The 15,640-nt window shown below is 36.2% G+C and overlaps 1 protein-coding gene across 5 annotated transcripts in view; it reads left to right on the top strand.

The window, feature by feature from the left end:
- The window catches only part of AUTS2 (activator of transcription and developmental regulator AUTS2), a 1,139,956-nt gene that overhangs the window by 513,124 nt on the left and 611,192 nt on the right, over positions 1-15,640 (top strand). For all 5 annotated transcript variants that reach the window (XM_069486207.1, XM_069486206.1, XM_069486205.1 and 2 more), the window contains exon 4: positions 7,927-7,962. In XM_069486207.1, the coding sequence (XP_069342308.1) occupies positions 7,927-7,962 (36 nt within the window). The remainder of the gene's footprint in view (positions 1-7,926; positions 7,963-15,640) is intronic.

The raw sequence follows: 15,640 nt of genomic DNA, 5'->3' as shown, positions 1-15,640 counted from the left end.
AGATTAGTTACTAAGGAAAAAGTTAAGCAGAATAATTGAATATATAAATATTCATGATGACTTATTCAAGGGGAAAATATTTCTTCTAACATTACAGAATTTTGTAATTGAGGAAGTTGTCAAAACTTAGGGGCAAAACTTCCTTTAAAACTTTAGGAAATCAAACAAGCCTCAAATTATGAAATGATTATGGGCATTCATTACAAATAGACCAAGTTTAATTAGCAGCTTTGCTGCTTATTATGTGTGACCTTGGGCAAAGAACTTGATCTTTCTAAGCTTTGGTCTTAAATCAGGATAATTTCCCTACATTTTAAATATTACATGATACTATGCATTTGAATCACTTAGCACAGTTCTTGGCACTTCTGTGTGATCAAAAATATTTATGCTTTTCTCTTTTGCATTAGCCTTTTAGAGTTTCCCTTAGGAGCCTTCTCTATCCTTTTTAATTTGAATTCCTTTGCCACTAATTGTCGTCAACTTGACAAAACCTATCTCAATCATGATAAGCTCAACTCTCCCTCCCAAATAAAATCTTCGTCATTCTATGCCTCCTAACTATTTTTCTCAAACCTCAACTGTCCTTATTTGCTTGTCCCAGTATTGGATCCCAGAGCTAGTATCCTCAAAGTCAAGCTCTGTTCTTTCCTTTGTCTTACTTTGTGTAACTGAGTTACTCTCATTTTTCTACTGACTGTATTTCTGAAGGGATGTTTGAGTAGTTTATCCTCTCATTGACACTACAGCTGCCTCAGATGTCCTCACGCTTTCTTACACAAAGGATTCCTGTCCGCTCTCAATGATTTCATCTACACTATCTCTGTTTCCTTTGCTGTGTGCTCTACAATGCTTCTAGAATTGTTTTTCCAAGAGTCAGAGCTAATATTTAATCGCTCTTATTTAAAGTTTTTTTTTTTTTTTTGTACGCCAGAGGATGAAGTCCACACTTCTGAGGATGATCTGCAGAGCCCTCCACAAGGAAGTAGGAAGCTAACTCTCCATCCTTCATCTCTTCTCTGCTTTCCTGTCTTTGTACCTTATACTCAGTCCCTCTGAACCACTGGTTTTTTTTTTTTTCTTAAATAATATGCACTTTCAAATCTTCCTACTTTTGATTGTTCTTTTCTATCCTTTACTTTGTTCTTTTTCTTCTCCTTCTGCCAGCCTCAGTGCCCCTTCTTGCTAGCAAATTCTTCCCAATACTGTATGGAAGTAAACTCTTTTAATGCTTTATTTAAATGAGTATATGACCCTAGTTTCTCTCTGAGAGAATTTTGGGTCAAGTTTTTAGTTAAGAGATGACTTAAAAATATTTAGCACCTTTTAAGTGTTCAAGGCTTTTAAGGAATTGAAACATCTCAGAATACAGTGAAAGAATAGAGTTCTAATAAATCTTGTGCTAAACAGTTCTCTAATCTTACTCTTTTGTAGCTATTTAGTTCATTCAGTATGATCATAGTTGTGACATTTCTTCTTCTGCTTTTTGAGATACCCCTTCTCCTACCCTAAATCTTTCCAGGTTTGTGGGTTTTTATTGATTTGTCTATCCCATGTGCCACTATTCATCCATCCATACCAGCATCTGTTCTATCCTTCCTACTTCCTTCCCTCCCTCCAGACTTTTATTGAGATTTTATTTGATGCCAGGTTTTACTAGCTACTATTAAGGAAGAAATAGACATGAGCCACAACCGTGAATGAGCTTCTCACATCATTGTAATTAGATTAGAAAATATAATACAGACCTGAGAAGGATTCGTGATGTTTCATTTCTCCTTTTCTCTTTCTCTCTCTTTTTTTATCTGTGGCAGATTTTCCTTTTCCATAATGTTTTGTTTATGCCTTTTTCTGTTCCTGTCCCATATATTTATGGGTTCTCCTAGATATGTTCGTGTTTCAGTTGTCCAGAAATAGTTACCAAATTCCTTTTATGTACCAGGTATAGTTCCGGGCACTTGATGTTGGGCAGTGAACAAGATGAAGTCTCTGCCTTCATGAAGTTTCCATTCTAGTGGGGGAGACAAACAATAAACCTATGAAGAAACTATTTTTACACAGTAAATTTTATGAAGTAAACAAAACAGTATTAGGGCGCAAAGGTATGTGTTGCTACTTTAACTAAGGTGATTGGATAAGGCCTTTCCGTGTAGGTGACATATAACTGAGGCCTAAATAAAGAAAAGGAGGTAACCTGGTAAAGAACTGTGGGAATAACATTCTGGGCAACAAGAACAAGAAGCTCAGAGACCCTGATTCAGCGGCAAGCATGTCATGTTTGAAGGAAAGAAAAAAGGCTGATGTGTCTAGAGTATAGTGTGAGCAAGCACAGTGGCTGAACATGTAACTTCCAGCTTTTGGTACAGAGGCTGGTATTGTATCAGTTTCCTAGGTTGCTGTAACAAATGACCACAAACTGGATGGCCTGAAACAACAGACATTTATTTCATAGTTCTGGAGGCTAGAAGTCCAACATCAAGGTGTCTGTAGGGTTGTACTCTCTATGAAGGCTTTAGGGAAGAATCCTTCCTTTTCTAGCTTCTGGTGGGTCCTCATAATCCTCAGTGTTTTTGGCTTATAGCTGCATCCTTCCAATCTCTGTTTCAGTTTTCACATGGCCTCATACTCTATCTGTCTGTAGCTCTGTGTGTCCCTTCCTTGTCTTATAAGAACAGCAGTCATTGGATTTAGGATCTACCCTAATCCCATATGACTTTAACTTAATTATGCCTGCAGAGACCCTATATCCAAATAAGGTCACTGTATTAGGGTTCTCCAGAGACACAACCAAACAACAGAACAGAACCAATAGAAAGAGACTTATTGTAAGTTATTGGCTCACACAGTTATGGAGGCTGACAAATCCCAAGATCTCCATTGGCAAGCCAGAGGAGACCCAAGAGAGCCAAAAGTGTAGTTCCATTCTGAAGACTGGCAGGTTTTACACCCAGGAAGAACCTATGTTTCCATCGAGTCTGAAGGCAGGAAAAAAGATTGATGTCCTAGCTCAAAGGCAGGCAGGAGAAATTTCTTCTCCGAGAATCTGCCTTTTGTTCTATTCAGGCCTTCAATTGATTAGATGAGATCTACTCACATTAGGGAGGGAAATCTCCTTTACTCAGTCTGTTGATTTAAATGTTAAACTCACCTAAAAACACCCTCACAGAAAAACCCAGAATAATGTTTGACAAATATATGGGCATCTCATGGCCCAGTCAAGTTGACATACAAAATTAACCATCACAGTCACATTCTGAGGTTCCAGGTGAACATGAATACTGGGCGGACATTGTTCAACCCACCGTAGGTTATTATTAAAAAGCCACTGGAAAGTGTTAAAAGAATTGGAGTTATAATTTTTACTTTAAAATATTTAGTTTGCCTTTTACATGAAGAACTTCAGATGAAGAGCAAAAGTAAAATCAGGAGAAGCCAGGAGGCTGTTGGGAATAGATGAGTGCTGGTGACAACTTGAGCATAACAGAGGGAAGTGACTGAGCATTTCCACACCTGATGTTTTTATCAAGTTGTTGCTCCATTTTTACTTGATCTTTTTCCATTAACTATGAGCTTGTTTCCCCATTCAAATATATTTTGCGTCTCTTTGTCAGCTATAAGTAATCTTATCTCTAAGGTATGTTTTTTTGGATTAAGATTTCAGATTCTTTTCATTGTTATTGTTTTTTAAAACACTACAGGGAAATCTGTGGATGAGCTTGTTTTGTTACCTTTGCAAGAACCTTATTTCTTCATGTGATTCCCCCTTCCCTTTTACTCCCAAGACAGAAAATCATAACTTGGAGGTGGGTAGGCAGGAATGTCAGCCACAATTGGTGATTTGGAAATTTTAACATACTTAATTTAAATTATCCCTGAGGTCAGAACACACATCCTCACCAAGGGGCAGAGTATACATTCGTTCTGTATTCAGAAAACTGTACTAGTAGCCATGGCCTCCCTGTGTGGATCTGTAATGAATGGAGCATATCTATTTTAGATGGATAATCAATTTTGAAATCCCTTGTCGTAGGTAAGCTGTTAAAACCGAAATGTTAGCTTCATGTGTTTAATGAGTAGCTTCAATGATAGCTTAGTGACAGAGATGGCAAGAAAGGCAGGTGGGGGGCAGTAAGAAAGAGGAGAATGAGTGTTTAATGAATATGTACTTGTAGACTTGAATGTCAGCAGCAACTTTCTCCCTCCTGGAAAATGTCTTTCAACCATGCATCCCATTACTGTTCCTGTAGCCCATGGTAGCATAGAGATTGAAGCAGAGTGTGTTTCTAAGAAAGCTCTTCTTTACAACATAATGACATCGAGGTGGGTAATTTGCAGAGATTGTTGGAGCAGTGGTCAAATCTAGGGGGGGAAAAAAACCCTGCAGAATGAAAAGACCATGTTAAGTAGGAGATGGCTTATAATGAGCCCGGAAATTGCATCTCAGATAGCCAGCTGGCCGGCATTTCTTCATATTCCTATCTTCTCATGCAAAACCACTAAAAATGTTCTCCTACCCTATTTTCTCAACCTCTTAATACCTCTCATTTCTACCTAATGCATTGAAAATATGAATGAATTAGCAACTCTACCACTTAAAGAAATAAGAATTAAGCCCTTTTCATTATTTAGTGGAAGTATTTGCCTATTTTGACACCAAGGGAACTTTTTATTCTTCCTTTTTAAAAAAATCTGAATTTTTCAAATCCCAGTTTGACTCACAACTTTTTCTAGATTCTGTAATCACTTTCTCTGTATGATTTGGACGGAGTTTAACTGAGGTCTCCTCCAAGCAAGAAAAACTGAGTCTTTCTTCTCATTAGAAATTAAGGGAATACAGAAAGTTAAGATCAACTTGATCACTGAAGAAGGGTTCCGTTAAGTTGTTCAGCAGTTAGGGCATCATCACCTGTCTACTTTCCTAGGCCTTTACCTCTTGGTAACTGTGTCTTTTATAAAATGAGAAATCAATCATTAAATACACACCTATGAATGAATAACTTACTGAAATAATGTGAAAGCTGTTTCTAATCATTTGTTCTGTTTTCTTAGCATAATCTGGTTTTATCTGTGGTTTGAAGGCATTCATGTAATTTCTGACTTGGAAAATTATTCAAGTTATCAGATATTTGCATCTATATTTAGATACAGACTTAGATTAGACACACATGACAGAGACTGTTTCCTGGGCCTTTTGGGTAGCAAGACCTCAGGGATACTTTTCAGGAGCAGCAACCAAATTCTGATTGCTGCTAGTAACATCCGTTACCCATATTATGATGGTTCCTGTCCTGTTGGTGACCAGAGTTTGTGTCCCACTGAATACAAGGCCATAGTCAGAATCTTGGATTATAGGACCAGACAAGGGGAAACCTCTGTATTTATTCGAACCTCTTCTCTTCAAATTCTCCAGCTTTAATTGAAGGGAGCTGGCCAAGTAGTCAAGAAAAATGTGGTAGAGAGGGTGTAGGGAGTAAGAGGGAAGCAAATGTCAATGCTGTGGACATTTGGCAAAGTAGATTAGAAGAGGGTTTTTCTATACAGTTTTTTGCCAGGTCCAGAAATTATAACTTAATGCTACACATCTTTCTCTCTTGAGAAAACAAAAACAAAATGGTGAATATTGTGGGTTGGCAAATGTGAATAGCCTCTGATCTGAGATTCTGTCTGCCTTCTAGCAAATGCTGAAACAAATTCCAGTAGACCTTTAACGTATATGAGGATCCAGTGTCTGTATTCCCTCATGTGTCTGTGTTTGTCTGTGCTCGTGTGTGTGTTTGGGGGGGTGGGGTATAAGGCAGGGTGCTTAAATGCTTTGTTGCATTATGTTAATTCCTCGGCAGTGCAATCAAATTCATGTCGTAATTAAAGCTGTCAGTTGGAAGGCAAGCCAATCGCCACAAAAACACAGCATAACAAATGAAGTGAGATGATTCTGCGTGTAGCTATACAATGCTTCACCAGGCATGAAATTAAATAAGTAATTTGATGTTGACATCAGAAATTGAAATGATACCCACTGTTCCCTCATTCAGTCAGACCTGCATAAACAATAGCCAGAACAAATATGCACAACAAAGCCCTCTTCTCCACCCAGCTCCCTGAGTAATGTACAATATATATGCAAAATGAGCATAACAGAGCTTTCTGAGACCTGAAGGATGTAATTTCGTTTGGTATACAATAAGATGATATGTATGTGGGGGGTGAGGAAGTAGGTTTGGAAGTGTACCTCTCCTGCTGGAATGAAATACCTTTGTAGAAAGGGGGAGGGGAATGAAATAAACAATTCCTATGGTCTCTCTGAGTAATTCATCCTAAAATGATTTTACTTCCCAGGGGCATGAGTCCAGGTTGGTAGAGACTAACTTGGCTTTTGCCTTCTGCTCCACGGAGGCCTGTGATGCCATCACATGGCCAATCTCTGGTGTGAGAAGCTGTCTCCATAACTACTGTGGATCTCCCTCTGTACCATTTATGGGATTAAGAGTGCAGCAGGATTTTTAAAAACTGAGTCCAGTGTGTTCACACATCTATGGTGCCTTAGACCTCTGAGCTTTTCTGAAACACTAAGATGAAGAAGTTCTGCTTGGGGAACTTGTTTGATGTAGCTATATAACAGTTACAGTACCACATTTCCTTCTCAAAGAGTTTAGAGTCAAGAAGAATCACATCTACTGTATATTTGGAAATGTCAAATTATCCTGAGCCTTTCCCCCCTATATAATTCATTTACTCATTTATTTATATGTTAATTCAACAAATACTCATTAAATGCATCCTCTGTGCAAGACATTGTGCCAAACTCCGAGGAATAAATGATGCATAAACCAGATTATCCATACTACCTGTAGTTTCCACAGTATGGAGCAGGACATGTAGATGGAAGAGCTAGAAGTGAATAGAGTAACTATTTGCATCAGGGCGGTGGTCAGTGTGCTCCAGGGAAGGTGTAACAACCAACTCAAGCTCATCAGGGAAAAGGCTTGGCTGGTGCAAGGATGCTTAGCTGAGACTTGCAGACTGACTCAGCATTAGCTTTATCTTCATTTCAAGCTCATTTGGGTCCTCTCTTAATCACAAAGAGGATGCTAAAAATTATAGAATTTATAAGGAGAGGGTTTAGGGGGAAAAAGGAAACAAATGAAAAAAAAAATCTCAGACAAGTATAAAACACATGTTCTCTTTTTGGCTTCTTTTCCCAAATAAGTGATGCCCTACATTCCTTTCAGGATTACTCTTTTTAAGTTCCCTGTGTGTCAGAACTATGGCAGCCTAAATTAATAACTCTTGTGACTAAACCCTTCAGAAAAATGGTGCTTTTCATGGCTTCCCTTTGCTCACACATTCTTTACATTTTAGTCTGCTAATTACGTTTACAAAATGTCTCATTTCTGAAAAACTCTGTGTGTGTACTAACTGGTGCCTTTGGGGAATAAACTGGCAAGTAGGTCATACACTGGAAAAGTCATCCAAACCCACTGGGCTTTTTATTTTCAAGTTAGTCTGGGCTTTTTCCTCTTGCCTGCCCCTTTGTGGCCACAAAACTGAGTAGCTTGAGACCAGGGCATTGAATGTCAGCAAGTCAGGGAGGCAAGCTGATGCGTGTCTGTTTAGTCTCAGTGCGGGGCGAAATGCCATCATTAATTCATTACCCAGCTGCCTGTCAAATAAATTGGCAATTACGTCCACCGCAGAAGCTTGGAATTCAGTAAATAGCACGTTAGCATCTCTGAGTTGTTGAGAGATGTAAAGGGGAAAATTAAGCAACACGATGTTTGTATCAGTAGCAGATGACAAGGGCCAGCATACACTGGTGATGTGCTGTAGTGATGAAAAGCCTGCAAAGGGCTGGTAATGAGCTGTGCGGATTGGAACGTGTTAAAAACCATTGCTGATTTTCCACTTTGTCTTTATGCTTTATTGCAGAGTTCAGCTCCTTCCAGCTTGGGAACAGGCTACTTCGTAAGTCTCTCAATTTCCACATATGTGCCTTGCATTGGCATTGATTTACTTCTATAATGAATGCTCATTGGGATGTGAAAAAAAATCTAAGAAATTCCCTCTCAGTCCTAAAGAGGAGACTGATTTCCATCCTTTATTAAGAATTGTTTTATTTTTAAAGATGTAAACTGTGGGTCCCTAGGTATCATAGGCCAGTCTGAGATGTTTTCCTGTTTCCCAACACCATGACGTTTGCTCCTTACCTGGCAGTGTAAGGAAATAGGGAAACCTGATTGGTTTCTGCCACCTTCTCTACATAATTGCTTTTTTAGTGAGAGGTATCATGGTGGAGGATGGAATTCAGATTATACATTGATATTTATGAACTTTCAAGATTTCTTGAAGAACTTCTCTACATATACCATGAATTGCCTTTTTTTTTTTTTTTGCAACGAGAGATAGTGTTTTAATGGATGTTTTCCCTCACAGTCTGTGTAGGTGGCCTTTAGGTTCTCTTTTAACAACAATTGAACTCTTCATTTTAGCAAATATAAGTGTATTATTTTATTTCTGGACCTTATTCTCTGTTCTTTGGGAGAGGTAGGGCTGGGGTGATATACTTTGGCGACTATCACAATATTGTGATAATCATGCATTTAAAATTCATTTATAGACAGACAGATTGTCACTGCATTATATTTATAGCAAATTACCCTTTTTGGATTTAATAATCGTTTTCAGATAAAAATGAAAAAGAATTACATATAAGCATTATTTATACAATAGGATAACATGCCAATGTAGAAGTTTATGATGATATTCAAAGGAACCTGATTTGTGTTTTGAGTGATGAATACTGATACTGTAATACTTGCCTCCTTAGCATTTTCTGAGAAAATAATGAAATCATGAAAATAAAATAAAGTGGAAAATAATTACTGATTGTTTAATTGCTTCTAAACTTTTCCCCCTCCATATGCTAATTACTCTGGTTTTCACCTGCCCTCATATTTCTTTCAATACGTTTATATTAAATGTATGAAAACCAGCATCATTTCATTTCCAAGCTTGGCAGAAGTGGCATTTTCTAGGTGTTGATTTTTTTTTTTTTGTCTTAAATCTATGGTATTAGGAGAAAAAGGATAAAAGGTTATTTGGTACCTGCTTAGTACAGTTAGCACACTTATCCTTGCTTCTACTTATTGTGGCTGAATATTCATGCTGATAGGAACAAGCAGGATACATTCAATATCCTGCTTTAGCAGTCGAAATAACAGACGTAGTCCCATCTGCCATCTTTTCACACCAGGCTGGATGTGGGTTGAAATGCTGGAAGTAAAATCTGGAGACTACTGATGTCTATTCTCTATCCAAAAGCTAAATTCTCCCTCTTTGCTTTCTTCAGCAAAAACAAGGCTGAAGCCACTACCTTTGCCTTTGATCACTTCTAGACTGACCGTTTTAGTATTTTTTTATTGTCAGTATGATCACTCTGAAAGTAGAAAATCATTTCTAGAAACATTGAGATTTTCATTATGTTTTTGTCACTTTTTTTCCTCTCTAGTTGCAAAAATTTTTTTTTATTCTCTAATAATACATTCTTATGAGTAAAAAGTCTTTAATTATGCATCTAAAATATTTTTATACAACACTGGATGAGTACAAAAGTTTTCCCTTATTTTGGTAAAAATTGCTCGTAGACTGACTTTGTTTATATAAAAATATGTCATATTATTAGCTTACACGGAGAAGATATGTACCAGATGTATGTTCAGCTCTCAACTATGACAAAAATTTCCTACTTAGAATGTGTTTCCAATAATGTGATTGTTACGTTATCAAAGTACAACATCCATTGATACTGTTGCCAAGTCCTCATCAAAAGTATCTTCTGTTTCAACTTTCATTCAAATAGTACCACATGTAATACTAACTGCAAAATTGGTGAATTTCACAGTTTTAAGTGGAAATGATATGTTCACAACTTATGTTAGTTCTTTGCCAACATATTGTTTGCACTGTGCTTTGTAATCTGTGATGTCATAATAGATTTCACTTATGTCTGTAAAGAAGGCTCAGTGTCAGGTAAGTGAAAGGGTGACTTTTTGACTCTATCCTTAATCCTCTTCAGCATCTCTTTGGAATGTGGACAGAGGCAAATCACCTGCAGAATCAACGACCTATTAATGCAATTGAACCATAATGTGAATTCTGGTATAAGAAAACTGAAGGCACTCACCTATTAGGTTTAACAACCCGGAACTGTTTTCCTGAACAATTTCCCATGCCCCAACATTACTCGAACTTCAGAATGTTCCTTAATTTAGATTTTATACTACTAAAGCTTTTAGTGAACTAAGGTAAAATACTGTTCATTTTGTGTGCTAATAAAATAGACACAACCCAAGTATATGCATGTGCATGCACACATGCATGTGTATGTGCACACACACACACAAATATACATGCTTAGCCACAGCCAGGATATTTACTTTCTTTCATGTCTTTTAATTCATCAGTAGTGATGTGTTAAAGGGTATAGAGAAGAAGCCTTTGTTTTTGATCTGATTGTATTTGTTTATATCTCCTTGGTTTTATGTTCCAAAGATATCTGCCTAAGTCTGTCACTTTTCCAATCCGTTTAAAAGCAAAAGATTTGAGAAATGAGAACAGCAGCTAAAATCAGTATTTACATAAGCATATTGCAAAGAATTCTTAAAGTAGACAAAATAAAGAAGGATTGGAACAAACGCTCCACATTTTGGGGAGGTTTTGAATGATGTGGGTGTTATACACACAGAAAGACACATATATATATTCATTACATACTCATGCCCAGCTCATATTCTAAATATAAATGAAAGTATATACTAGTTGGAATTGATTTGCTTTTTTTTTTTGGCAAGAGAAGTAAAACTTGTTGGAGTGTATGTAGGATTTTCTTTTCTTTTTTTTTTTTAACATCAATGCAGTGAACACATTTTCTTTTCAATTTAAATATTTTAGGCTATATTCTTTTCTTAAACATGTATTTGAAGTTTCATTATGCATAGTGTATAATTAAGAACTGAGAAGCAGAATCATCTTTAAGACTAGTTGTGTGACCTTGGGCAAGTTATTTGGTATCTCCTGAGTGTGTTTCCTCATCAGTACCTATTACAGTTGTGAATTTTAAGCGAGGTAAAATATTTAATGCACATAGAACAGTACTCTATAACATCAAATAATAATTATTTCCTTCTATTCACATTATAGTGTGTAATGGAATAAGCTTGGTCTCATTAAGTGGCTATGCAATGTTGTACTGATAAAAATTAATGATACAAAAATAGATTTTGTAATTTGTACCTGTAGGATAGGAGTATGTTATTCTTACTGTATTCTTCTTGTAGCTTTTTCAGGAGCCTAGGATTTTGTTTTTATTAAGCTGTATACCAGTTCACTCTGAACATAAAACAAATATGGTATTCATCCTCTGTGATCCTATATGAATGTGATGATGTTGGAATGAACTATTCTATAGGTTGTTCACATATTATAGTTGTTCCCTTTAATTTTTCTGTTAAAGTTACTTATGTATTTTCTCCCTCATAGGAATTTGTAGCACTTGAGGCTTTTAAGGACTGCTTAACAGTTCTTAGGATTCGGTTGGGAGGTTCAAGAAGACCTGTTTAATATATTCACATTTTATGAGCTTGTCTCACGTTTGTTCCTCTCTGACACCAGAAGGAAAAGTGGGTGCCCTAGCATACAGGAATGAAAAACTGAAGGAAGTAGAATGAAGAGATGAGTGAAAACATCTCATGGTGGCCCGTGGTCTGATGTGTCATTATAGGAAAGATCTGAAGTCATTCTTTACAAGCACTTGACTCCATATGGAATTGGGGGCTACCATTGGGGTGACTTACCAGCCAGGCTGAATTTGATCCCAGTGTAAGGGAAGTAAAGCCTTGCTTTTTCTAGGTGACGTGTCCTGCTGCCTTATCTGGATAATTTTCAGCCTTCTTCCAGGTTTGAATCTAAGTGTCTGAGGACCATAGCCTCAAATAGCTTGGATACTGCTTTTGTAAACTCTAGTAATTTCTGTTAAGGGTTCTCAACTAATAATTTTCATCCTCCTCAATTGGATTGCATGTAGTAACTGACATACTTTAAGGTTATCAAGGAAACTAGACTACTTATGCCTAGTGATTAAAACTACCATATCATATAGCAAAGGGGAATTGTGTGATGGTACACAACTTAAAATGGGTAATTGTGTAATTTGTTTTCTTGTGCAGTTGAATTACTTAAGTTGTGTTGATAGTGCTGGTAACAGACAGTAGGTACAAAATTGTGACCTATGGCTTTCCCTCCAGAATTATAAAGATCATAAAGGGAATATTCTTTTCCCCTGTCTAAGTTTTTGACCATAAACCCTTGAAGTATCTCCTGTTTTCTTTTACTATAATTTGTATAACTTCTGAAACTGATTTGTGGTATTTTGTTTAATCACAGTTGCTTCTTACTAGGTACATTTTGTTAGTAAGTGAGAGAATGAGTGTCTTTAAAAAGATGTTTTTTTTTTTTTTCTTTTAAAGACAGTTGTAAAAGACTGGGCTTTTCTTTAAACAGACCCATCTGACTTTTTGTATTTTAATAAATATTAGGCACCTTCTCTGTCAGGCACTTTGTAGGTGATGGGATATAGAAGTAAAAAGCCATGACCTTCCCCTTCTCTCAAGGAATTTACACTAAACTTAACTTCTTCCCTTTCTTTGTGATGCCTTTAAATTTTTCTGGTATATGTTATATATGTGTGTATGCATTCATGGAGAGTGAATTCTGTTATTTAAATATGCAAATTAATAATTTTGATCAGTTTGTAAGAAAACTAATACTATCAGGGAAAATGAAAAGTTAGTTGCCACATTTCAATAAAAATTTGTATAATTTTGTAATGAGGTTGAAAAATGAGTTTTTTAATTTAATAATCCCAGTCTTTGATGCTCTTCTGCCATTTTAACTTGTGTATCTTTATGAGATTTCTCTTTCAAGATTTTCTGATTGCGTTATGAGTATATATAACAGCTTGTTTGTTTAAATAGGGATCCTGTAAGCTGATTCTTACATCTAGCAGTGGCTGGATTGGATTGGATTGGATTGGATTCGGGTTTGTTTTTTGGAAAGAATGATTCATAGACAATGTTATGTACTTCAATTAGGAGTCACATGATATTTAGTTCTTTGTTTTTACTGGTTTTTTTAGTGATTGATTAGACCCTGGGTTCATTTAGGAGCTGCAAAATTCCATCCTTCTATAAAGAGAAACATCTACATCAACTACAGGTATTTGGTTACCTTGAGGTACAGTCAACACAGTAAATTTGAATAAGAGGGTTTCAGCTCTCCAGAGAACCTAACATTATTTATAATATTTCTATGGGTTTTAGTTTCAGAAGTGCAGATACATCAACCTGGCCTTGATTGTACCCCATTCAAAACAGAAGAAACAGTTTTCGTCTCCTCTATGTGCCATTACTTATTGGTGATGCTACGAGAGGATTTTGTAGTTCAAATGTTCATCTATCACCTGTTAAAAGTACTTATATTTAAGATAAATATCACTAAGAATTTTTAATACTTCCCCTTAAATAAGACTCTAACATTTGTATCTACTAGTAACTAACTCTAGGTAAATGAATTATTGGCCATTATTTATTTATTGATGAGTGTCTGCATTGTGATAGACTCCTTCACATGACACAGATAAATTCTCTATTTCAAGGGCCTTACATAATGAAAAATCATTAAATTGTTGTATTTTCTATTTTCAATTCTTAACTTTTTTGTCATGTTTTTGATCTGTTAACATTCTGATTTTGGGTATAGGATCAGCAAGCCAGGAACAGACATACCCTGATTAAGTGAACATTGTAAGTTAAATTCTGGTGAGCATTTTGATTTATTCATGGAATCTCTATAATGCGCTGACTTTTTTAGCCCACCATCTTCAGCTTCAATGCTCTCATTCAGTACAAGAGAACTGTGAGAAATTTGATGAAGGATAATCAAACCAGAAAGGATAATTTGGTGCTTCCAGTTGCAACCAATAATCTTAACATTTTTTATCTCAACATTCATGTGAAGGAAGACAGTATTTTTGAACATTTGTTGTCTACAGAAATCTTTGTTGTTGCTGTTACAAACTCTAGTTAAGGAGAAGAGATGAAAATTTAGGTGCTTATGATTGATGTGGGGAAATATCCCTCAGCCTAGGTCTCTCTGTCCTTCCCTCTGCCATCTCTGGCCCCTCAGATTTGGAGGAAAAAAAATCATTTTAGTGAAAAAATATGTAATGAGCCACTGGACAAAAGAATTGCTAAAGGACCCTCAGTTCTAATATTTCAGAATCCATGATCCTAGCTACCATATTAATGACAGAAGTCTAAATTACAATTGAGTGGCCAAGTCTGCCTTTCTTTGAAATTAATGTATTTTAAAAATAATTAATAATGCAATTATTAATAAGTTTTAAATTTGTGGCATTCAGTTAGGGTTAGTACATAGAGATATTGAAATGGATGGCTTATCCTGTTCTATAGCTAGTCTACAGTATATTGACAATCCCAGAGGAGTAGACAGGCAACTGCCATGGAATCCTGAAAATAATTTTATTTTCATTTTCATGTTTTTTCTGACACTGGCTTTAAGGAAGAATGTCTTATCCTTATTGGAGATTTCCAAATTACAGAAATGTTGAGCTATGTACAGTGAGCCCATGGACAATGTCAAACCTGGAGGTTGACTCTGACTACCCGCACAGCCTTTATTTTGATGGATTTAACTGGCCTAGAGTTTTATTGACTATCAATCAGAATCTTTCAGATCAAAGGACTCGTTCCTTTGCTTAACTACTTTAAAAAATGTATTTTTCCTGATATTGTAAATTAGGTGCCTCCTAATCCATTGCATAAAAAACTTATAGGTTGATGAAACACCAAGAGTATAGTTTGAAAAGAGGTTAAAAAACACAACTGGGGCTTGTTAAAGAGGAAAAGTGTTATTTTAGCTCCAAGTGTCACATTTTCCTATAGTCAGCTCTAGCAGTAAACAAGAGTTATTGGAGGCTTAGATAGTTTGAGACATTTCACTTATCTCCCAGTACTTGACTTCAGAAGCCAAACATTTAAAATGCATTTTGCTTGTGTAAAAATGTTTATCCATTTAAAATACAATGTCGTTTTAACAAAAGCACCCTGGTGACAAGCTGTTTAGATATAGCACAGTTAATAAACTGTCCGGTCCTGTACACATATACTTGAAAAGACTAGCACAGTTACCCAAGGATTGGCATTATAAATCACTGTTAACAAACCTTAATTTGCTTAGTAGGCTAATGAATGACCTCCAGTTTTCCTTTAGTAATCAGCTTCACTAACAGTCAGGTTGAAGGGACATTCCTTATATTATACTTAATATTTGATCTGAAATTTTTGGTGTCTAGTTTGCAGAACAAAGAAAACAGAAAATATTTCAGGCTCCACTGATGACTCCCTTGTAATAAATCCAGATGCAGGGATGATGACTGTTTTCAAGTAGAAGCATCACCAAAGGTGATGACTGTCTATTAGGGCTTATAATCTGTAATATAATAGCAGATTTGGAAAGGAGTGGTGAAGCCAGATAATTGTAGTGTATCCTGTCTAAATGTGCTGTG

Source organism: Eulemur rufifrons, chromosome 14, assembly GCF_041146395.1.
Source record: "Eulemur rufifrons isolate Redbay chromosome 14, OSU_ERuf_1, whole genome shotgun sequence".
Taxonomy (NCBI): domain Eukaryota; kingdom Metazoa; phylum Chordata; class Mammalia; order Primates; family Lemuridae; genus Eulemur; species Eulemur rufifrons.
Note: the sequence above shows the minus strand (reverse complement) of the source record. Positions and strands in the feature narration are given on the sequence as shown.